Here is a 25,439-nt window from a genome sequence, read left to right on the forward strand (position 1 = left end):
TTAGCCGATTTAAGGATTGCTCTTGAAAGGATGCGCCGGTATGGTTTAAAGATGAATCCACTCAAATGTGCTTTTGGTGTATCGGCTGGAAAGTTTCTTGGCTTCATTATTCATGAGAAGGGAATAGAGATTGATCCTAAGAGAGTTGAAGCCATGAAGAAGGTTGAAGCCCCTACATGCAAGAAGGATTTACAGAAGTTCTTGGGCAAGGTAAATTTCTTGAGAAGATTTATATCTAATTTGTCCGGGAAGATCGATGCTTTTACTCATATTCTTCGGTTAAAAGATGAAACCGAATTTACTTGGGGGGCAAAACAGCAAGAAGCATTTGGGAAGATCAAGATTTATTTGTCTTCACCACCTGTACTCAAAGCACCTAGGTGAGGAGTACCTTTCAAACTTTATGTGGCTGCTGAAGACAAGGTTATTGGAGCTGTTTTGACTCAAGAGACCGAAGGGAAGAATATATTATTACATATTTAAGCCGACAACTTATTGATGCGGAGACGAGGTATACATTTATTGAGAAGTTATGTTTGTCTCTTTATTATGCTTGTACCAAATTGAGACATTATCTATTATCTAGTACTTGCATAGTAGTATGTCAAACCGATGTGATCAAACATATGTTACAGAAACCGATTTTCAGTGGTAAAATCGGTAAGTGGGCTTATGCTTTGGTTGAGTATGATTTGGCTTGTGAATCTTTAAAATCTATGAGAGGCCAAATTGTAGCGGATTTTATTATCGAGCATCGGATTAATGACAAGCATGATTTAGAAGTCGGCTATATTACTTGCACACCATGGAAGTTGTACTTTGATGGATCGGTTTGTGATAATGGTCAATGGATTGGTGCTGTTCTTATTTCTCCGAATGGTGCTGTTTTTGAATTTTCAAACCGATTGGAAGAAGAGTGCACAAATAACCAAGTTGAATATGAGGCTCTTTTATTTGGTTTGGAATTCTTGCAATCCATGGGCGTGAAGCATGTTGAAGCCTTTGGAGATTCTCTTCTGGTGGTGCAGCAAGTCTCCAAGGTATGCCAATGCTATAACGGTTCTCTAAATGCATATCTTCATATATGCCTTGATATTATTTCCTCCTTCGATGAATTTATTATTAAACATATACCGAGGGAAGAAAATGAAAAGGCAAATACTCTGGCTCAGCAAGCATCTGGTTTTAATGTTACGAAAAAATATTTCAACATTCGCAAGCCGATGCAAACGAAAGCCGAGTTTCTGGTTCTGGACACACCGGTCCGACCGGTCGGCGATACCGGTCTGACCGCTCAGACCAGTCTGACCGGTCCAGAGACCGATCTCACCGGTGATGCAGCTGCTAATTCGGATTCGGCCAAAAAAGTTGATTCAATTGTTTCGGCCGAAGCTCAGGATTGGAGGGTCCCTCTTATATCATATTTGAGAGATCCTGGTCATGGTGCAGAGAGAAATATTCGGCGTTTGGCTTTCAAGTATATTTTAATTGATGATGAACTTTATCGTCGAACTGCCGAAGATTTGCTCCTCAAATGTTTAGACTCGGATCAGGCCCGGATTGCTATGGGTGAGGTTCATGAAGGTATTTGTGGTACTCATCAATCGGCTCCTAAGATGAAGTGGTTACTTAGAAGAGCCGGTTTTTATTGGCCCACTATGCTATCCGATTGTTTCAAGTACTACAAAGGATGTGAAGAATGTCAGCGGTTTGGTGATTTGCAATTGGTGCCTGCTGCGTTGATGCATCCTATTATTAAACCATGGCCGTTCCGAGGTTGGGGGTTGGATTTCATTGGACAAATTAATCCTCCATCCTCAAAGGGGCATCGCTTCGTGTTGGTTGCTACGAATTATTTCACTAAATGGACCGAAGCGGTTCCTTTGAAGAATATGACGCATAAAGAGGTAATTGAGTTTATTACTGAGCATATTATTCATAGATTCGGCATTCCACAAACTTTGACAACGGATCAAGATACTTCATTTATATCAAAATAGGTGCGTGCCTTTGCCGAATCTTACAAGATTAAATTGCTCAATTCATCTCCATACTGTGATCAGGCCAATGGGTAGGCCGAGTCTAGTAATAAGACTTTGATCAAACTTGTCAAGAAAAAGATAGAAGAAAATCCTAGGAGGTGGCATGAAGTGTTATCCAAAGCATTATGGGCTCACCGTATATCTAGACATGGTGCTACTAAGGTTACTCCTTTTGAGCTTGTGTATGGTCAAGAGGCCGTTTTACCCGTTGAGGTGAATCTGGACGCATATAGATTAGCAAAACAAAATGACTTATCCGCTGTTGATTATCATGATATGATGATGGATAATATTGATGAGGTGACCGATAAGCGTTTGAAGGCTTTGAAGGAAATTGAGAAGGACAAGCTTCGGGTGGCTAGAGCCTAAAACAAGAAGGTAAAACTTAAGTCTTTTCAGGTTAGAGATATAGTTTGGAAGACAATTTTGCCTCTTGGGATGAAAAGCAACAAGTTTGGCAAATGGTCGCCAAGTTGGGAGGGTCCCTACAAGATTATCAAGGTTATCTCCGGTAATTCATATATGATGGAGACGTTGCAAGGTGAGCGTCTACCTAGAGCTATCAATGGGAGGTACTTGAAGAAATTTTATCCTAGCATATGGCAAAGTGCATGAAGACAAAGACGGCCGGTATTGTATATCGCCCTTAGTTTTGTTTTTAGACTTGTATGCTCTGTGTAAAACATGTACATCAGGATAGTTCTTACTTTTTGGCTTGTGAAACTCACCAAAAAGCAGGGGGGCATATGTTGGCAGCCAAATTTGGCATCTGCTGAGGCCGGCCGGTCTGACCGGTCGGGCCGGCCGGTCAGACTGGTCGGGTCTGTACAGTCCGAGTAGAATTAGGTTTTTTGTAAAGAGTCCTCATGTAATCCTACTCGTGAAGGGGTACGTCTTCCCCGGCCTATAAATATAAAGGCTAAGGCCGATTGAGGTTATTCCCAATCGAATCAATCAAAATATCGCATTACTTTTACCTCTCAAACCCTAGCCTTTTCCAACCCTAGATTGCTTTCTTCCTTCGTCCCGGCGGCGTTTGAAGACGTTCTGAGTGGCCTGCCCACCTCAGAGCAACCCTACGATCACGAGCTCCGACTGGGTCCCTCCCGAGCTCGCTGTTCTAGGTTTCCAGCGAGCCCCTGCCTGCACCGGTCAGACCGGTCGGTGGTACCGGTCAGACCGGTCCGCCCAGGGTTTCGCGGGTGTTGATCGTTTTGACGATCGTTCGCGCGTTCTAGCGCATTCGAGTGTGTTGGCGCGATTTTGTGTCAACACCTCCTCTCCCTTCCCTGTTTGGATAAACTGCAAAACCAAAAACCCAACAACACACCCAGAAATATCCCATCACACGTCGCTCCTTGCCATCCTTGGACGGTGCGGCGTGGTCTACCTTCCTGCTGATGGCACGCCACTATTCGGAGTATAGCAATTTGCCCTACTCTGACTCCAACGCGTGATCTCGATCCTCTACCACCTTGATCCACCTGGCGATGTTGTTGATGGAGAGGTCCTCGAGGTCAAGAAGGGTCTCAATTGAGAAGACCAGCTACCGTACCTCTTGGGCAAGCACCGGTGGAACTTATCCGTTGTGCGCTCCTCATCTAGGTCGATGTCGCCATTGTGCACCATCTGCTCCATCAGCTTGGTGAGGCACACAGCAAAATTCTTGACTTGCTTGTCGGGGCGAAACGTGAGACCTTCCCACTCTTCCCATAGATGCTGGAGCGCGGCTGCGGTGCCTCCTCCCTCCACTCTCGAGGTCGCGTCTGCCGGGTTCGAGCCCGTCCTTCTCTGCCTCCGTGGTGACCTGCCGTGTAGATTCCTGATCGGAAGTTTAGATCTCCAGAACGCTCAGGAGTTCATCATTTGTGAAGCACGGCAAGAGTGCTTGTGCAGTTGTGCTTGTGCTCTATTTTTTCCCTAAAGATCGTGCTTGTGCTCTGCTTAAAGTATGCAAATCAAAGCCGTATCATGCCATTGCTTTTGGCTTACTTTTCATCTTCTCTGTTCTCTCTCTCTCTCTCTCTGATTGTATTCCTTTTTTTGTGTGTGTTGCGTTGGAGTGGATTTTTTTCAGTTGTTGGAAAAGCCCCTTGTTAATTTAGATTTGGATGGTTTCTCCAATTGGATGGTTACTACTGAAAATTTGCACAGAGAAACTGAACTCTGTCCTGAAAATCAGAAGGTGCTCTTGAACACAAGAAAGAACAGGTTGCTTGCAGCTAGATCAATGAGGAACTGGACAGAACTAATGATTCTTCTTATCTGAAGAGATGATTATTGGTACACATGAAGCCGTGACTGCATCAAGCATCAATCTATGCAATTCAGGTGATGCATGCTCAATTGGACAAAGAACAGCTGTTCGGTTACATCAACAAAAATCGGCAGGATCCGAACACTTTCACGAAACCACGAGAATGAACATAGCATGTCGCTGCCTTTCCCTCTCTTTTTCTGAAGTCTGAACATCTTCAGCTACACGTGATCCACGAGAAGGAACTGCTTGGAGGCAGTGTCGCGACAGCTGCTGCGACGGCCGCGTCGAAGTCCGTCATGGAGGCTGCCATTCTGATCTCCGGGCTGCAGTCCCCACTCACGCGGCTACAGCCCCCACTCGCCGGTCTCGTGCTCACGGCGGCAGCCCCGGTGGCCACCTTGCTCCACGCGCTGGGCGGCCGCCCTGCTCCACGCGCCACGGCGGCGGCGGCGGCGGGGCGGAGGGCTGGGGCGCACGCGCGCGCAGAGGCGAGGAGGGCAGGGGCGCGCGCGGCCGGCCCGGAGCGCCGCGGCGGCGACGGCGGCGCGGAAGGCCGGGGCGCACACGGCAGGGGGGTTTGATGGGGGTGTTGACAGCCAAATTTGGCACTTGCCGAGGCCGACCGGTCTGTGCAGTCCGAGTAGAATTAGGGATTTTGTAAAGAGTCCTCATGTAATCCTACTCGTGAAGGGGTATGTCTTCCCTGGCATATAAATATAAATGCTAAGGCCGATTGAGGTTATTCCCAATCGAATCAATACAAAAATCGCATTACTTTTTATCTCTCAAACCTTAGCCTTTTCCAACCCTAAATTACTTTCTTCCTTCGTCTCGACGGCGTTTGAAGACGTTCTGAGTGGCCTGCCAACCTCAGAGCAACCCTAACGTGACGAGCTCCGATGGGGTCCCTCCTGAGCTCGCCGTTTTAGGTTTTCAGCGAAGCCCTACCTGAACCGGTCAGACCGGTCGGCGGCACCGGTTAGACCGGCCTGCCCAGGGGTTCGTGGGTGTTGATCGTTTTGATGATCGTTTGCGTGTACTAGCGCATTCGAGTGTGTTGGCGCGATTCTGTGTCAACATACTTTTTGACGACTTTGCTGGGGAACAGATTAATCTTGTTTAAAACCGATCTAATCTAGCTTCTCCGAGAAGATGGGTACTCATGGTGAAATCCACAACGACAACGTCATCAAGGCGACCATGGAGGAGCTCACCGAAGAGGAGCGCAAGGCCTACCTCATCGCTGAAGAGCACATGAGGGAGCACTTCCTTCAGGGATTCAAGAAGGAGCGAGGAGACCTATTCAAGAGGGTCGGGGAGTTCGTGATGCCATCATTCAAGTTAAACCAAGACAAGGTCGAGGTACTTCCTAATGATCCCTCCGAATTAGTTAAGCACTTCTCTCTCATGGTAGATTTGAAAATATCTGCTGCACAAGTAGCCAGGAGAGATACTTTTGCTGGGCTTAATGATGAGATTGCAGCGCTAAAAAAGGGTAAAACTGTCGAGGGTGGAGCTCAATTCTCAGAAGCAGATTCGGCTGGCACATCTGTTACCCAAGATCAATTCTATGGGATGCCGCCGAATTCGTTTCTATGGCAAACACCACTGCCATCTACTACTGTTCACGCGCCACCGGTCCCACCGGTCTCGTCGACCGGACAGACCGGTGCAGGCGGTCAGACTGGTTATATGACCGGTCAGACCGGTCTGACTGGGCATTACCCAGGACCCTCTGCACCACACGCTTCTATCCCTAGTTCGGCTGCCCCTAGCTGAACTAATGAGATAGTAATCCACACAGGGCCCCATGCTACATCACAGCAGGGATCTGGACCTCACCAAGGACCGATTCCTAATACTTACATGGCTTACACCGGACCTACCGCACAACGTGTTTTGTCCTCTTCGTATGCTTCGGCCAGTGGTGTTTATCAGGCCGATTTCAATAGATTTAAAGAGGATTTGGCCGGTGTACTTAAATCTAAACTTGGGATTGATATGGGTGGGTCGCGTTTATATCAAAAGCCATATCCTCCTGAGTTTGATTTTATTTCATATCCTGCTGCTTGGCGCATTCCCGAGTTTGTTAAATTCAATGGTGAAGATTCTCGTACGACTTGGGAGCATGTTAGCCAATATGTCTTGCAATTGGGAGAAGCGGGTTTTAATGATGCATTGCGGGTTCGCTTGTTTTCTTTGTCTTTGACCGGAACCGCTTTCTCTTGGTTTTCCTCGTTTGCGCCGGGATCTATTTTAAATTAGAATCAGTTAGAGCGCAAATTTCATGATCACTTCTATAGTGGGGAAGCCGAAGTTCGATTGCTAGATTTGACATCGGTTAAACAAAACCGAGATGAATCGGTTTTGGATTACTTCCAAAGATTTAAACCTTTGAAAAATCGGTGTTTTAATTCATCTCTTTCGGAAAAGGATTTGGCGGATTTGGCATTTAATGGCTTGCGTTCTTATTTGAAGGAGAAACTTGAAGGTTTTGATTTCATTACGGTTAATCATTTGCAAATGCGAGCTATTGGCACCGAATTTATGTACAAGAATTCTAAAGATTCCATTAAGCCTCATCGGTCCAACACGCATGTTGTTGAGAATGATTCCGACTGTTTGGACGATGAGGTAAAGGGGGTGTACGCCGCTGAATTTGTTTGGCCATCAAAGGACAAACCTTTTACGTGTCCTTCGCTTAAGCCGGTTCAAAAGAATCGGCAAAATAAGATGAAATTTACTTTTGATGTTTCCAAGTGCGATAGGATTTTTGATGAATTACTTAAACATGGTAACATTCGTTTGTCTCAAGCTATACCACCGCCGGAAGAGCTAAAAAGGCATGCATATTGTAAATGGCATAATTCTTTCTCGCATGCTACTAATGATTGTAATGTTTTCCGTCGACAGATCTAATCGGCTGTAGATGAAAGACGATTGGTGATTTCTGAGATGCAAGTAGACAAGACTCCCTTCCTTGTCCACACTTTGGAACTGAATAATCCAAAGGCTCTCCTTCGACCGGAGCAAGCCGAAGGGGCTCAAGGGAAGAATGTGGTGATTGGAGATCCGAGGCCGATGAATGCAAATGACAAGATTCTGGCCCGAGATGTCGTTACTGAGAAGGCTCCTGATGGGAAGCCGACTTTGAGGATTTTCGTTAATGCTCCTAAGCCCAGGGGCAAGCAAGTTCATCCAGTCAGCCTGCTGTCTAGGCGCAACCGGTCAGACCGGGTCCAACGACCGGTCAGACTGGCCCAGGGAGCAGCCCCGGACTTTCAAGCCGAAACGTCCGGAAGAGGGTACTTGGAAAACAAATGTGCCAAAACTGCAGGGGAGGCGTACAAATCAGGGACCTACCTTTGGGCAGTTATTGAACAAGTACACTAAGGCCGTTCAACAAGATCGGCCATTAAAAAAGAGACATCATGCATCACCGCGTCGGGGCAATGCTTCGCCTCCAAGGAGGGAATTCATCAGGCGCAGGGGTGATTATCCTTAGTTTCCTCCACAGAAGGTGTATGCTACTATGCCTTGGTCTCTACCAGCGTCAAATGCAGTTAATCCGGTGTGGGAACATGAGGGGATTTGGCTCCAGTGCTTTCCAATGCCATACCCACCACCATCTCAGAGGGAGGAAAGATCCAAGACGCTAGTACACGACCGATTGGGAGCACACCAATATGGGCCAGCTCAGCAGGCGCCACCGGTCAAACCGGTCCCCTATGACCTGTCAGACTGGTCTCAGTAGAGGCCAGCGCGATTTGTTCCTCCGCGGGTTGAGTACTGTGTGAAGGAAAAGAAGTCAGAGGTGCAATCAGAAGCTACTCCAGAGAAGGCTAAAGCCGATACTGTTGTCCAGATCGGCGAGATTAAAGTGGTTGTGCAAGATAAGGGTAAGGAGCCAATAGTGATTGATAAATTGGCTACTTCTTCTGCTCCTCCTGTCCAGAAACCTTTTACTGCTAACAATCATGAGGCTGGTGGTAGTAAGGTGGCGGACAAATACCATCAACCCCGTTGGTGTCCCGAGGGATTGACGCATACCCAAAAGAGGAAGCTCCAACGTCTTCGCAATAAGGAAAAGAGGGAGCAGGAGGCAGAGAAGCCGAGGGATGAATACTTCAACAAATACATGCCCATGATCCCTCAAAGCAAAGTATGGCAGGCTAAGACAATTGACCAGCCATCAGAAAGACCGGTCGAACCGACCCTGGCGACCGGTCAGACCGGTTCTCTCGATCGGTCAGACTGCCCTGAGCCACCGGTCAGACCGGTTGAGCCCAGTGCAGAGAGTACAGTCGAATCAGTGGTGCCTGTTTCGGTTTCTCGAGTTGATGAAGTGGAACCAGCTCCTCCAGCAGAAGAAGAGGAACTGGTGGATTATGAGGCGTCCCCGAAGCACAACAATTTGGAGATTAACATTGTGCATATGTCTTCGGATTACCTCATAATTCCCAAAGAGGAGGTGGCTCATCTTCAATTTGGACCTCGTGATGCTGTGTTCCAGAAGCCCAAGGAATCGGATAACTACTTGAAAGCTCTCTAAATGAGGAGACATCTTAATGGAAAGCCGATTTCTCGCATGTTAGTGGATGGTGGGGCCATTGTAAATCTTTTGCCCTACTCATTGTACAAGAAGCTTGGCGGGAAGGACAAGGAGCTGATCAAGACCAACATGATGGTTAGCGGCATGGGTGGAGGTGGTCCCATTGGTGCCAAAGGGGTTGCGTCCATGGAATTGACCGTTGGAAGCAAGACGCTCGCTACAGCCTTCTTTGTCTCCGAGGTGTAAGGTAACTTCAGCTTAATACTTGGGCGTGATTGGATTCATGCCAATCAATGTGTTCCATCCACCTTGCATTAATTTCTTATTCAGTGGATCGACGATGAAGTTGAGATTGTACCTGGTGATACTTCCTCCTTTATTGCTACTGCCGATTCCAACTCCATTGGTGCCAATGACAACGTCAAGTGCTTATCGGGCTTGGATCTGTCCGATTATGAGCTTATCAGCTGCACCAAGGAGGGTTTCGTTCCTGCAACTCTAAAGCCAATGGAAAATCAGCTAAATCACTTAATGATGTAAAGATGAGTCCAGCAGGTGACTCAGGTGCAACCGGTCAGACCAGGTCCCACGACCGGTCAGACCGGTCTTCTTCGGATCGGCCATCGGAGCCGATAGGTCAGACCGGTGGGTCAGACCGGTCCAACGCAGAGTGGCTCCAGCAGCGCATTGAGCAATATCGGGCGCGTACGAACGATATGTGCGAAACTATTAAAGAATCAGAAGACATGGACAAGCTGGGCCAAGGTTTTACGTCGGCTGATCCTTTAGAAAAGGTAGATCTAGGTGATGGTACTATTCCTAGGCCGACTTTTGTAAACAAGAATTTATCGGTTGAGTTTAAAACTAATTTAATAAAGTTATTGAAAAAATATATTGATTGTTTTGCTTGGGAGTATTCTGAAATGCCGGGATTGAGTCGTGATCTTGTTGAGCATCGTTTACCAATCAAAGCCGGTTTTAAACCTTATAAACAACCGGCTAGACATTTCAATCCTAGTATTTACGACCGAATTAAAGAGGAGATTAATTGATTATTAGATGCTAGTTTTATTCGGTCTTGTCGCTATGCGGATTGGATCTCTAATATTGTGCCCGTTGAAAAGAAAGATTCAGGCAAGATTCGTGTTTGCATTGATTTTAGATATCTCAATAAAGCTACTCCCAAAGATGAGTATCCTATGCCCATAGCCGATATGCTAATTAATGAAGCATCGGGACATCGTGTTATTAGCTTTCTTGATGGTAACGCGGGTTACAATCAAATATTCATGGCCGAAGAAGATACGTCTAAAACGGCTTTTGTATGTCCCGGATTTGTTGGTTTGTTTAAGTGGGTGGTTATGACTTTTGGTTTGAAGAATGCTGGTGCAACTTATCAAAGAGCTATGAATTTAATCTTTCATGATTTGCTTGGTGTCATCTTGGAAGTGTACATTGATGATATTGTCATTAAATCGGCCGGTTTGGATCCTCATTTAGCCGATTTAAGACTTGCTCTTGAAAAGATGCGTCGGTATGGTTTGAAGATGAATCCACTCAAATGTGCTTTTGGAGTATCGGCAGGAAAATTCCTTGGTTTCATTATTCATGAGAAGGGCATAGAGATTGATCCTAAAAGAATTGAGGCTATGAGGAAAGTTGAGGCTCCTACTTGCAAGAAAGACTTACAAAAGTTTCTGGGCAAAGTAAATTATTTGAGAAGATTTATTTCTAATTTGTCCGAAAAGATTGATGGTTTTACTCCTATTCTTCAGTTAAAGAATGAAGCCGAATTTACTTGGGGGACAAAATAGCAAGAGGCATTTGAGAAAATTAAATACTACTTGTCTTCGCCGCCGGTTCTTAAAGCACCTAGGAGATGTGTTCCTTTTAAACTTTATATAGCGGCCGAAGATAAATTTATTGGAGCTGTTTTGACTCAAGAAACCGAAGGAAAAGAGTATGTTGTTACTTATATAGGCCGACGACTTATTGATACAGAAACAAAGTATACTTTTATTGAAAAGTTGTGCTTGTCTTTATTTCATGCTTGTACCAAATTGCGACACTATCTACTATCTAGTACATGCATAGTAGTATGTCAAACCGATGTGATAAAATATATGTTGCAAAAGCCGATTTTGAGTGGTAGAATCGGCAAGTGGGCATATGCTTTGATTGAATATGATTTGGCTTGTGAACCTTTGAAATCTATGAAAGGCCAAATCGTAGCAGACTTCATTGTTGGGCATCGAATTAATGATGAGCATGATTTAAAAATCAGCCATATTTTTTGCACACCATGGAAGCTTTATTTTGATGGATCGGTTTGTGATGATGGGAGAGGAATTGGTGCTGTTCTTATATCTCCAAGTGGTGCTATTTTGAGTTCTCAAACCGATTAGAAGAGTATTGCACAAATAACCAAGTTGAGTATGAAGCATTATTATTTGGTTTGGAGATTTTACAATTCATGGTCGTGAAGCATGTTGAGGTTTTTGGTGATTCACTTCTCGTTGTGCAGCAAGTATCCAAGGTATGCCAATGCTATAATGGTTCATTAAATGCATATCTTGATAAATGCCTCGATATTATTTCTTCTTTTGATGAATTTGTTATAAGACATTTGCCAAGAGAAGAAAATGGACAGGCTAACGCTCTGGCTCAGCAAGCATTTGGTTATAATATTAGAAAAGGAAAATTCAACATTAGAAAATCGATGCAAATTGAAACCGAGCTGCAGGTTCTGGACGAACCTTTCCGAGGTTGGGGGTTGGATTTTATTGGACAAATTAATCCTCCATCTTTAAAAGGACATCGCTTCGTGTTGGTTGCTACGGATTATTTTACTAAGTGGACCGAAGCAGTTACTTTGAAGAATATGACACATAGAGAGGTGATTGAGTTTATAACTGAGCATATTATTCATAGATTCGGTATTCCTCAAACTTTGACTACGGATCAAGATTCTTCATTCATATCAAATGAGGTACGTGCATTCATCGAATCTTACAAGATCAGATTGCTCAATTCATCTCCATATTATGCTTAGGCCAATGGACAGGCCGAGTCAAGTAATAAGATTTTGATCAAGCTTATCGAGAAGAAAATAGAGGAAAATCCTAAGAGGTGGCATGAAGTGTTATCTGAAGCATTTTGAGCTCATCGTATATCTCGTCATGGTGCTACCAAGGTTACTCCTTTTGAGCTTGTGTATGGTCAAGAGGCAGTTTTACCCGTTGAGGTAAATCTAGACGCTTATAGATTGGCTAAGCAAAGTGATCTTTCTGCCGTTGATTATTATAATTTAATGATGGATAATATTGATGAGGTGACCGACAAGCGGATGAAGGCCTTAAAAGAGATTGAGAAGGATAAGTTTCGGGTTGCTAGAGCTTACAACAAGAAGGTAAAAGATAAATCTTTCCAGGTTGGAGATCTAGTTTGGAAGACAATATTGCCTCTTGGGATGAAAAGCAATAAGTTTGGTAAGTGGTCACCGAGTTGGGAGGGTCCATATAGGGTTGTTAAAGTTATCTTCGGAAATTCCTACATGATGGAGACACTGCAAGGAGATCGACTACCTAGAGCTATTAATGGGAAGTACTTGAAGAAATTCTACCCAAGCGTGTGGCAAGATGCATGAAGATGAGATGGCCGATTCATGAAAATCTTCCTTAGTAGTGATTTTAGGCCCTAATGTTGTATAGAATATTTCTATTTTGCTTTTTAGCTTGTAAACCCACTAAAAAGCAGGGGGCATATGTTGACAGCCAAATTTGGCACCTACTGAGGCCGACCGGTCAGACCGGTCGGGTCTGTACAGTCCGAGTAGAATTAGGGTTTTTGTAAAGAGTCCTCATGTAATCCTACTCGTGAAGGGGTATGTCCTCCCCGCCCTATAAATATAAAGGCTAAGGCCGATTGAGGTTATTCCCAATCGAATCAATACAAAAATCGCATTACTTTTTATCTCTCAAACCCTAGCCTTTTCCAACCCTAAATTACTTTCTTCCTTCGTCTCGACGGCGTTTGAAGACATTCTGAGTGGCCTGCCGACCTCAGAGCAACCCTAGCGTGACGAGCTCCGACGGGGTCCCTCCCGAGCTCGCCGTTCTAGGCTTTCAGCGAAGCCCTGCCTGAATCGGCCAGACCGGTCGGCGGCACCGGTCAAACCGACCTGCCCAGGGGTTCGTGGGTGTTGATCGTTTTGACGATCGTTCGCGTGTACTAGCGCATTTGAGTGTGTTGGCGCGATTCTGTGTCAACATGGGGGAGGTCTGTTTTTTTTACTTGAGAATACGAGAATATGAGTAAAGAGATACCCAAGGCAATAGGGTCATTTCCATTGTTGAGTCCCACCTGTCAGGGTTTTGCTCCCGTTATCTTCTAACAGCACATGGACGGAAGGGTATAGAGGTAAAGATAAGTTGGCAGTAGGATATACAGGTGCGACTGAAAAAAATAGGGGTATGGAGGTCAAGAGCACTTAACATAAGGATATACAGGTAAAAGTCTCAGAAATTGAAAGCCCCAGCTAAGCAATCATGTATTGTTCTTCCATAATAAATCCATATTTGTTTGTTGCATAATATAATTGACAAAATAACTGATTGCAGGTTGTTTGCAAGTAACTTAAGGAGCTTTAAAGAGTAAATTGGCAGAGAAATATGGGTCTGTAATCAATAATAGACTTTGGATTATCCTTCTTTGATCCAAAGTGATAAGAGAGCCATTTATGCACTTCAAATCAGCAATGCCAGAATGCATGTTTTTCACAAAACTACCATTGAACCTATCTTACCGCATCAATTTCTTCTTTGGCGAAGGGTCCATCCAGAGTTGGAATCTCCACTTGCTGTATGAACTCATTGAGATCATAAAGTATTTCTTCAAATTCAGCTATATCCATGCCGCTTGCCATACCAATCACCCTACATTGCTCCCTCACATTTCTCATCTACTATATATCCCTGCGGTAATTTTTATCAAGATCGACTACTGACACCTCACCTACCAGTCTGCTACCTACAGTCTCATGTGACCAATCCAGATCGGTTTCCTTGTCCATATGGCAAATTAATTATGAAACATGTTGGTTGTACGTAATATATTCTAGCTAGGACGGCCATGTATTTACAAACAAGAGGTAATGGTATAAACTATGTCTGGTGCAAATGCATGGCTGGCAACTACTCTTTTGATACATAATATGTTGGTGATATGCCCAAGAGCCCATCATCACAATACGGTTTAAAGGCCCAAGAGGATATTGATCCAAGAGGGATTAGGGTTACTAATAGGCCTATGAGATAGACGCCCATTAGTACGCCCTATATATACGAGGGAGGGGCTAGGGGGGTGATAACCTAAGAGCTGCACCACCTCCTAGCCGCCGCCCCTCCCTCTCTCTCTCGGCCGCCGCCCATGCCGTGCGTGCGGTGCTAGCACACCGACGCCCGGTGTTTCATCCCCGTACGTGTGGACTCCGTGGAGGCGTTGCTGCGACTGCTGCGCTGATCAGCTGCTGGGATCAAGTACGAGGAGCTCGGTTCGTGGGACGTGATCGACTACTTCCTCTACATCGACGCGCGACTTCTTCCGCTGCGCTGCGCGTCTAGTGGTAACGATCTATGATCTTCTACTCGCAAGTATCTTGGGTATATGCGGTAGTGATGCTAGCGTATCCTACCCGTTTCCCTACAGTGGTACCAGAGCCATCTTGCGTAGTTTTTTGGTCTGGATCATTTGCATATAGGTGATATGTTGTTGTAGTAGATTGGATCTATTACTTTTGCACGGTTTGATTAGATCAATTGGTCATAAGGGGTTAAAACTGGAGCGAGTTGATTGCGCGGCATGTGACAAAAGATTAGTTTGTGTTCTTTCTCTATTATGTATACGACATGTCCCTACCGGCTGGAATCACCATCGGGACTAACTGTGTGCATAAGTCAGCAGATTGGACCAACAGATCGAGGTCATGTGTAGATGCAGTCTTCTCAAGTACAAAGTTTGCATGGTCAATGTGATTGACCTAGTGAAAATTGAGGCATTATGAATGGCTCGGATTTGAGGTGATGCGATCACTCTGATGAGATTTTCATAGGGATTCCATAGATGCGATCTGTGTAATTCCGTGAGGTTTTCAGGGCGCTGCCCTGAGACCCGCGGGGGGCCACCGTTGCTTTCTCGCTGTAGCGGCTTCCTAAGCGCTACTTTGGTAGAACACGTCGTACGCCTAACTTGTTTTTGCAGGGTGTGATGTGGATGGTATGGCCTCAATGTCATGTGATGATGTATGTGATGATTTGTGCGGCCTGCGTGTCGCAAGTTTACACAACCGGGTTGAGGTTGCACCATTATTGTATAACGACCTGCGTGTCGACTTGTGATGTTTGAATCCTCAAGTAATTATTTCACTAGCTTTTAGATATAGTAGCTTAGTATCTTTTCATGGAGGCTTCAATCATGATGGCGATGATGATCACCACAAGACAGGACGGATGACAATGGAGGTCACCTTGGAGCCATGGCGATGGAGCCCATTGTGATGCAAGAGGCCATACTATTCATAATATAATATGATTATATGCCTGTGATGTTTATTTTCCTGTCATACTATTCTTTCATGCTTTTACATATGGTGGATGCTTTAATTTTGATAGAATAGCTTCCCTCAGAAAAGGTTGAGTTTTTTATGCCTTTTACCAATAGCTGCACCTATAAATTTTGATCGTTGTGTGGTAGGTTTACCAAAGTAGAGTACCCTCAGCTATCACTTTTGTATAGGGTGGATGTCGGACATTCACAAGCATAGTATTGGTTTACTCAGCAAAGCTATCAAAACAGTTTTGGGCATAGAGATGTGATTAGTAGTTTGTTACTTACCTGTATCAGCAAAGCTCACTAGAATTTTAGTGATTATGGATCTTGAACCACTATATGTCATTAGAGGGAAGATGACTTTGATATAGTAGGTTGTCTTTTGTTAAATCAGTTAATGAAAGTCTTTACATAAACTTAGTGCTGAAATCTTGCTTTACTTTAATGTTGTAGATCATGTCTGCCAGTAATAATTCCGCTTTCAATTTGTGTTCTGTTCTTGAGAAAGAAAAGTTGAATGGAACAAACTTTATTGATTGGTACCGCAACCTGAGAATTGTTCTCAGGCAAGAGAAAAAGAAGTATGTTCTTGAGCAGCCATATCCTGATGATCTCCCTGACAATGCAACTGCTGCTGATCGCAGAGCTTATGAGAAGCACTGCAATGACTCACTTGATGTCAGCTGTCTGATGCTCGCCACCATGTCCCCTGTTCTGCAGAAGCAGTATGAGCATACGGATGCTCATACCATGATCGAGGGGCTGCGTGGGATGTTTCAGAACCAAGCCAGGACTGAGAGGTTCAATATCTCAAAGTCCTTGTTTGCGTGCAAGCTGGCAGAAGGTAGCCCGGTCAGTCCTCATGTGATCAAAATGATTGGTTACATTGAGACTTTGGACAGACTTGGTTCTGAACTTCACCAAGACTTGGCTACTGATGTTATTCTCCAGTCGCTCCCGTCGAGCTATGAGCCTTTTATCAAGAACTTTCAGATGAATGGCTTGGATAAAACATTGAGTGAGTTGCATGGGATGCTAAAGACAGCAGAGGAGAGCATTAAGAAGAATCCCAATCATGTGATGATGATTCAGAAGGGGAACAAAAAGAGGAAGCGTTGGACGCCTCCTAATCCCAAAGGTAAAGGCAAGGAAAAGAGTTCCAGTGGTGAGTCCTCGGGCTCTAAGCTAAAGCCAGCACCTAAGGCCAAATCTGGCCCTACTTCTGATGATGAATGCTTCCACTGTCATGAAAAGGGACATTGGTCTAGGAACGGCAAGTACTTGGAAGAAAAGAAGAAGAAGAAGGGAAATGAGACTTCCACTTCAGGTATAAATGTTATAGAAATTAATATTGCATTATCTTCCAGTGAATCATGGGTATTTGATACTGGATCGATGATTCACACTTGCAAATCGTTGCAGGGTCTAAGTGAGACTAGAAGATTTGCAAGAGGCGAGTTGGACGTTCGTGTCGGCAATGGCGCAAAGGTTGCGGTGTTGGCGGTCGGCACCTACCACTTGTCTCTACCCTCTGAATTAGTTTTGGAATTAAATAATTGTTATTGCATTCCTGCTTTGAGAAAGAACATTATTTCTTCTTCATATTTGGAAGAAGTTGGTGATTTTAAAATTGTAATAGAGAACAAACGTTGTTCTATCTTTTGCAATGGTATTTTTTATGCTCATTGTCCATTGGTGAATGGATTATATGTTCTTGATCTTGAGGATAAATCTGTTTGTAACATTAATACTAAGAGGCTTAGACCAAATGATTTGAATCCCACTTTTATTTGGCATTGTCGCTTAGGTCATATAAATGAGAAGCGCATTGAATAACTCCATAAAGATGGATTGTTAAGCTCATTTGATTTTGAATCATTTGACACATGTGAGTCTTGTTTGCTTAGAAAGATGACCAAAGCGCCTTTCACTGGTCAGAGTGAGAGGGCGAGTGACTTGTTGGGACTTGTACATACCGATGTATGTGGACCAATGAGCTCAATAGCCAGAGGTGGTTTCAGTACTTCATTACTTTCACTGATGACTTTAGTAGATATGGCTATATCTACTTAATGAGGCACAAGTCTGAATCGTTTGAAAAGTTCAAAGAATTTCAGAATGAAGTACAAAATCAATTAGGCAAGACAATTAAATTTCTGCGATCTGATCGTGGAGGAGAATATTTGAGCCTTGAATTTGGTGATCATTTGAAGCAATGTGGAATTATTCCGCAGCTAACTCCGCCCGGAACGCCTCAATGGAATGGGGTATCCGAACGGAGGAACCGAACCTTGTTGGACATGGTTAGGTCCATGATGAGCCAAGCTGATCTTCCATTGTCATTTTGGGGTTATGCTCTTGAAACTGTTGCGTTCACACTGAATAGGGTTCCAAGTAAGTCTATTGAGAAAATACCATATGAGATATGGACTGGGAACAGTCCCGGATTATCTTTTCTCAAAGTTTGGGGGTGTGAGGCTTATGTCAAACGTTTGATGTCAGATAAGGTCACTCCAAAGTCAGACAAATGCTTCTTTGTGGGGTATCCTAGGGAAACCAAAGGATATTATTTTTACAATAAGGCGGAAGGCAAAGTGTTTGTCGCTCGCAATGGTGTTTTCTTAGAAAAGGAGTTTCTCTCAAAAAGATTTAGTGGGAGCAAGGTGCAACTTGAAGAAATTCAGGAAACACCCGAAACTGTTTCAGCACCCACTGAAGATCCACGGGATGTGCAAGATGTTGCACAACCCGTAGTTGAGGCACCAGCCCCACGAAGGTCTATAAGGGCACGTCGCGCTACTGGCAAGCTCAACCTCCTTAATACGGAGGAGCGCCACGTATTATTGATGGAAAATGATGAGCCCTTGACTTACAAAGAAGCAATGATGGGACCCGACTCCGACAAATGGCTTGAAGCCATGGAATCCGAGTTAAAATCCATGCATGATAATCAAGTTTGGAACTTGGTCGATCAGATTGACAGTGTAAGACCTGTCGACTGTAAGTGGATTTTTAAGAAAAAATTAGACATGGATGGAAATGTTCACATCTATAAGGCACGATTGGTGGCGAAAGGTTTCCGACAAATTCAAGGTGTTGACTATGAGAAAACCTTTTCGCCCGTCGCAATGCTAAAGTCTGTTCGGATTCTCCTAGCAATTGCCGCATATTATGACTATGAGATATGGCAAATGGATGTCAAAACCGCTTTTCTTAATGGACATCTAAGTGAGGATGTGTATATGACACAGCCTGAAGGTTTTGTCGATCCTAAAAATGCTGGGAAAATATGTAAGCTTCAGAGGTCCATCTATGGATTGAAGCAAGCATCTCGGAGTTGGAATATTCGTTTTGATGTAGTCAAAGGGTTTGGTTTCATCAAGAATGAATATGAGCCTTGTGTTTACAAAAAGGCTAGTGGGAGCGCACTTGTGTTTCTGGTCCTATATGTGGATGACATATTATTGATCGGAAATGATATTCCAATGCTTGAAGCTGTTAAAACCTCATTGAAAAGGAGTTTTTCGATGAAGGATTTAGGAGAGGCGGCTTACATTCTGGGTATTAGGATCTATAGAGATAGATCAAAAAGGCTAATTGGATTAAGCCAAGACACGTACATTGACAAGATATTGAATCGGTTCAATATGCAAGATTCCAAGAAAGGTTTCTTGCCAATGTCACATGGCATTGCTCTAAGCAAGAGTCAGTGTGCTACGACACCCGATGAGCAAAAGAGGATGAGTACGATTCCTTATGCTTCAGCCATAGGGTCGATCATGTATGCTATGCTTTGCACGCGCCCAGATGTTTCCTTTGCTCTAAGTGTTACGAGCAGGTATCAGTCAGATTTCGGTGAAACTCACTGGACAATTGTAAAGAATATCCTTAAGTACTTGAGAAGAACTAAGGATATGTTCCTAATATTTGGAGGCGAAGATGAGCTCCTTGTAAAGGGTTACACCGATGCTAGTTTTCAAACAGATAAAGATGACTCCAAATCGCAATACGGTTTTGTTTTCTGCCTCAATGGTGGGGCAGTGAGCTGGAAGAGTTCCAAGCAAGATACAGTGGCTGATTCGACAACAGAGGCCGAGTATATTGCAGCTTCCGAAGCTGCAAAAGAAGTTGTTTGGATCAGAAAGTTTGTTTCTGACTTGGGTGTTGTTCCTAGTGCGTCCAGTCCAGTGGACCTCTATTGTGATAATAGTGGTGCCGTTGCACTAGCAAAGGAGCCTAGAACAACTAAGAAGTCCAGACATATACTACGGAAGTATCACCTCATCCGTAACTTTGTTGAGAGAGGTGATGTGAAGGTTTGCAAGGTGCACACGGATTCAAACGTTGCTGATCTGTTGACGAAGCCTCTCCCACAACCAAAGCATGAGGCGCACATGAGATCTATGAGTATTAGATACTTACATCAGTGATTCTAGTGTGCGTGGGAGATTTTTGTGTCATGAGTATGTTTATGTAATGATAAATAATTGTTATTTGTTCCATGGATGATTATTTTTACATTGATTATCAAGTACATGACTTGTTCGTGAAACTCTTTGTTGACAATGATATGATTCTAAATTATCCCTAGTTTATGTCGTTGTGTGGGACAATAACGACGTTGAGACTAGCACATGCATTAATTGATGATAATGTTTCACGGATCATGGATATGGAGATATCGGATTAATGATGTGGACACATGTTGGTGAACATGGTGTTGGATTGACCCACTCCAAGACAATGTTGGGATTGTTATTTTGTATGTGCCATCAGTTGTTCTTGAGTGTTATACCTACTGGATCCTTAGACCTGAGATTGCCATTATTTCTCACTGTGTGTAGTGGTGCATCTTGGGGCTGCTAAACGCTACTCCGTGACTGGTTAGTTACAAAAGTAGCTTACAGGTGTGTCATGAAACATGGAATGGGATGTGAGCGGATCAAGATGGAATTTGCCCCTCCTAGATAACGGGAGAGATATCTCTGGGCCCCTCGAGATAGTTGGATTTGAAAGTGCATGGCCATGCCAAAGTGATTAAAGAGTTAATCATAATGACTAAAGGTTAGTTATGAATAGAATCCACTATTAGATCGAGAGAATGGTCGAGCTATCACAAAGGTGGCACGCATCTCGCTTTGAGCTTGACTGGTATCGTGTGGCAAAGGGATCGGTGTATAAGTATATCTATGGTTCGGCCGATATGATCTTTATGTGTATTTGTGAGTCACTATGCCCTGCTAGGTGCCGCTATTGACTTGTGATTCGGAAATGATTTCCGATCACGACCACCTACATATGAACCTAACGGGTCACACACTTAAGGGGTTTGGAATGTTGGAAAGCTTGCCTGTATGATTGTCTCTAGTGCAAGTGGGAGATTGTTGGTGATATACCCAAGAGCCCATCATCACAATACTGTTTAAAGGCCAAGAGGATATTGATCCAAGAGGAATTAGGGTTACTAATGGGCCTATGAGATAGAAGCCCATTAGTACGCCCTATATACGAGGGAGGGGCTAGGGGGGCGATAACCTAAGAGCTGCGCCACCTCCTAGCCGCCGCCCCTCCCTCTCTCTCTCGGCCGCCGCCCATGCCGTGCGTGCAGTGCTAGCACACCGACGCCCGGCGTTTCATCCCCGTACGTGTGGACTCCGTGGAGGCGTTGCTGCGACTGCTGCGCTGATCAGCTGCTGGGATCAAGTACGAGGAGCTCGGTTCGTGGGACGTGATCGACTACTTCCTCTACATCGACGCGCGACTTCTTCCGCTGCGCTGCGCGTCTAGTGGTAACGATCTATGATCTTCTACTCGCAAGTATCTTGGGTATATGCGGTAGTGATGCTAGCGTATCCTACCCGTTTCCCTACAGTGGTACCAGAGCCATCTTGCGTAGTTTTTTGGTCTGGATCATTTGCATATAGGTGATATGTTGTTGTAGTAGATTGGATCTATTACTTTTGCACGGTTTGATTAGATCAATTGGTCATAAGGGGTTAAAACTGGAGCGAGTTGATTGCGCGGCATGTGACAAAAGATTAGTTTGTGTTCTTTCTCTATTATGTATACGACATGTCCCTACCGGCTGGAATCACCATCGGGACTAACTGTGTGCATAAGTCAGCAGATTGGACCAACAGATTGATCTTCTACTCGCAAGTATTTTGGGTATATGCGGTAGTGATGCTAGCGTAGCCTACCCGTTTCCCTACATAATCTTGTTATCCTTACAGTTAATAAATGAAACACCACTCGTTGTGGAACCTGTTAGCACATGCATCCAAGCGTATTATCGCTCAATTACCACATCAAGCAAAGTGATGAACATTGATACAACAGTACCACAATAGTGCCTATGGATGATCCTCCTCGACAATCTCGTTTGTGGCACCACTACTCGCCGTCATGTCATTATCCGCCTCATCACGTATCTCACCTCCAGAGCCTGCATTGATGTTGTCCAGATCAATGGACACCTCATCCGCTGCCATTCCACTAGGTTCACCATTCTGCATAGCAAGTGTATCGGCTTGCGCACCATGGTCCGAACCATGAGGATGGAAGTCATACCTTGCAGTGTACTCCACTAGGAGCCCCAGTGCGGTGACCAACTCGCCGCCGCTGCTCAGCTGCTTGGCATGGGAAACCTCGCCGCAGTGGCGAGCAGCGTAGCACATCATCTCGATCCAGACTCCGGCGATCATTTTCAGCACGTCAGGTATGCCTGAGTTTCTGCTGAGGAGCGTCCCGGTGAGCCCAGCTGCATCGATGTACGCGAGACCATGGGGATTATTATCTTCCATTTGAACAGAAACGGATGCACTACTACCATCACTATCGATTCTATCGTGATACTCCCGGTAAAGCAATTTGGCAAGGTTTTCCCTTGGTGTGAGTGTGGAGTCCATGTCTGGGTCACTTGAGTGTTGCTCCCAAAATGTGACTAAACCGTCGCAGTTGTTATCATAGCGGGTGTCCCGTACCGGGCCGGGTAGCATGTGGGGTTGGACAACATAGAGGAAGAGCATGTAGTCGGAGAGCGCCTTGACTGCCTTGGCTAGGTGCTCATCCGCCGCCTCTTGGACGACATCTGCGACTGGCTGGCGGCAGCAGAGGTACACATCGGTGGCAACATGCCAGATGAGGATGCTTTGGTCGAAGTCGGTGTCGTTGACGCTCCAGCTGATTTCATCATACAAGCTGCCCTCTGGGTACCTTATTTGCTGAAGTGTCCACCTGCCCCGTGCATTCCTCATATCCCCCAGTTGTCTTCTTGGTATCTCCTCCAGCAGCAAGTCCCTGACACTGTCTGAAATCTCTGTGGTGCTTGAATAATGGAGCTTGTTCCACCACCTCTTCAGTCCCACCTTCTTGGTGATTCTGCTCCTTAGGTCGGTCTTGTCGCAGGTGCAGAAATCCAACAAGTTATACTGCCCAACAGAGTCCAGCCACCTTCTACTACTCGCTGCCTGGACTAGACGGCGAAGGCACTGAACTTTGGCACGAATCCAATCCCATTTCCGAGCATGCAACAAGGAGCATGTCCAAGAAGAGCCTATAGCCCTAACCAGTGATGTGATCTCCAGGACAAATGCCCCCAACAACAGAACCCAAGTGACAATGACATCAGGTCTGCTGTAATAAGCACCTCTAGAGTTCAGTTGGAACAGCAAGAAGGAGGCCAGAGTGGCTACCGGTGAGATAACACGGATGCAGGAGCCATACCAAGTGTAGATAACCGCTGCCTTTGTGTATAGGATGTCATACATCAAAGATAGCTGCATCTCAATCAACTCGAACTTGTACTTGCTGCCATTGAGCCTTATACCTTCGGCAATAGCATCTTGTTCAGATTCAGACGTAATCAGGTCATCGGTGAATAGACTCTTGCAAGCGTTGAACACATAGTGAGCTCCAAGCAGGACCTCCTCTGCATCCAATTCAGTTGTTCCAACCCGTCCCTCATACGGTTGGCGACGAGTACTGTCATCTGATATATCAAGAGAGCTCCTGATGCTCTCCATATTCGCACGCTTGAGCGCCCAGGTCTTCTGGCTATCAATGGATGGGTACAAGACATAAGCTGCCCCCGCGATCTGCACAGCGAGAGTAAGAAGGTGACGCAGCCAGAGCTGATTGTCCTCGAAGGCATATGCAGTGATTGTGTCAGGGCCACCGAGGTGCAGGAGGAGCAATGGCGCCCAGAATGTGACGAGCTGTTTCTCACTTGATCTGGCGCGGATGGAGAGGTGACCGAGAGTGTAAATAGCAGTGGAGTCAGCCATGAGGTATGCCAGCCAGAGGTGGATCCTGAAGAGAGCGGAGCCTTTGCGGCGACGGGTTCCTGCAAAAGCAAGCAGAACAAATTGCAGTGTGAAACTAAGGAGCACCAGGATTTGGATCTCCCATTTCTTCCAGAGGTTCAAAAGCCCTCTAACCATTGTTCGCTCCACCGCTGAAAATGCAAAACCTGAAAATTCATTGAAGTACAAAAAACAGTAAATTAGTTATGATTAAATGCATGGGCGCAAGCAAAGGGTCGTCTTTTAGAGCTTTTATTTGACCCAAAACTGCAAATATGAAAATTCATTCAAAGTGCAAAAATCTAAATAGCACGGTTCACTTTACTTTTTATTTCTAACTTTCTATATATTACTGGTCTCTATTACTGGCAATTGATTTTCCCCTGAACGTGCTCTAAATCCCCCTCCCCTCTCCCTCACTCTCTTCCTCCTGTCGAGAAGTGCGAAATTTTTATGCTGGATAGGTTTCTAAAAGGTAGTTGATTACCTCGGGACAACGCTGCCGACGGCGAACAGGAAGACGATGCACCAATGGAGCCTGCGCCGTAGCTGCCCGCCGTCGAGCTGGGGCGACTGCTTAACTGAGATTTGGGTGGTGCTTTTGTTTGTTAGCCCAGCAAGATTCTGCGTGCTCACTTCAAAGACTTGTCTCTTTGGAGCTCTCTTCTGTCGGTCGCCGAATGAGACGAGGGAGGAAGAGGTCCCTCGACGACTTTGACGTTGACGTGAGTGCTTCTTAGTCAATCGGGACGTTTCCCATTGGCAAAATCATTTTTGGTCCTGAATGCAAAATTACTTGTAGCTGTATTAATATATCCATCCACCACGAGAATACTTTTGAAATATTTATTCCAGTTGCCATTTTAATTTTTAAATATTACTCCATCAATGTCCAAACTGAACCATACTATTTGCTCTGATACCGGCCCTTTGGCCACACTTGTCCAAATACTCTATAGAGGCTAGTTAGAACAACCAACACGACTTAACTACACAAGTAGTGGACTTTGTTTTGAGCACAGGTAGTGGACTTTTGGTTATTATATTAAGATCATTGCACATTAAGTAATCGGTAGTAGTAAAAAAGAAGAATCTGAGACAAATAGGAAAAAGGGCAAGTTGATCTCCATTATAATATAGCAGTGTCTCAGAGACTGGATGACTTACTGAATAGCTTATTCGAGGCACACGGTTTTTTTGAAGGGTCAACGTGGGGGTGGGGGGGGGATCCCAGCTGAATTTCATTCATTTAGGTGGCCCTGAGGACCAAATTGAGTAAAGATACATTTTTACATTTTTGTTTTTTTTGAGATAAAAAAAAATCCGGCTTCATCTACCGAAGTAAAATCAGACCAATTATTACAGAGTTCAACTCACAGCACCACGAAAAAATTGTAAAACACTACGACTTACAAGCAAGTTGGCCAGGCCCTGAGGGGGGCGGAGAGGGGCGGCCGCCCCGGGCCCCAGATTCCAAGGGGCCCCTTCCCCATGTACACGTACATGTAGAGTATAGGTATTAGGCATCTAGGCAGTCACATACACGAGTGCGTCTAGGTTTTAGCGTTTCACAGGTTTCGCAGACCGGGAGTTCCAGAATTCCAATCGTTTTTTCTCTGCGCACACGCCGCCGGAGTCCGCCATCACGCCGCGCGCGCCGCCGCCGTTAGTGACCT

At 45.0% G+C, this 25,439-nt stretch overlaps 1 protein-coding gene across 1 annotated transcript; it reads right to left on the reverse strand.

The window, feature by feature from the left end:
* Positions 1–21,697: 21,697 nt before the first annotated feature.
* On the reverse strand, positions 21,698–24,452 carry LOC120713624. Its single transcript, XM_039999552.1, has 2 exons — positions 24,251–24,452; positions 21,698–23,915 (listed from the first exon to the last, which is right to left on the reverse strand). The coding sequence occupies exon 2, from the start codon at positions 23,899–23,901 to the stop codon at positions 21,814–21,816; it is 2,088 nt and encodes a 695-aa protein (XP_039855486.1). The 5' UTR covers positions 23,902–23,915; positions 24,251–24,452; the 3' UTR covers positions 21,698–21,813.
* Between the last annotated feature and the right edge of the window lie 987 nt (positions 24,453–25,439).

The sequence above is a fragment of the Panicum virgatum genome, chromosome 6K (genome assembly GCF_016808335.1).
Source record: "Panicum virgatum strain AP13 chromosome 6K, P.virgatum_v5, whole genome shotgun sequence".
Lineage (NCBI taxonomy): Eukaryota > Viridiplantae > Streptophyta > Magnoliopsida > Poales > Poaceae > Panicum > Panicum virgatum.

Bases quoted from the DNA above. Each gene is read 5' to 3' on its own strand.
- LOC120713624 (XM_039999552.1), bottom strand. From the start codon at position 23,901: ATGGTTAGAGGGCTTTTGAACCTCTGGAAGAAATGGGAGATCCAAATC.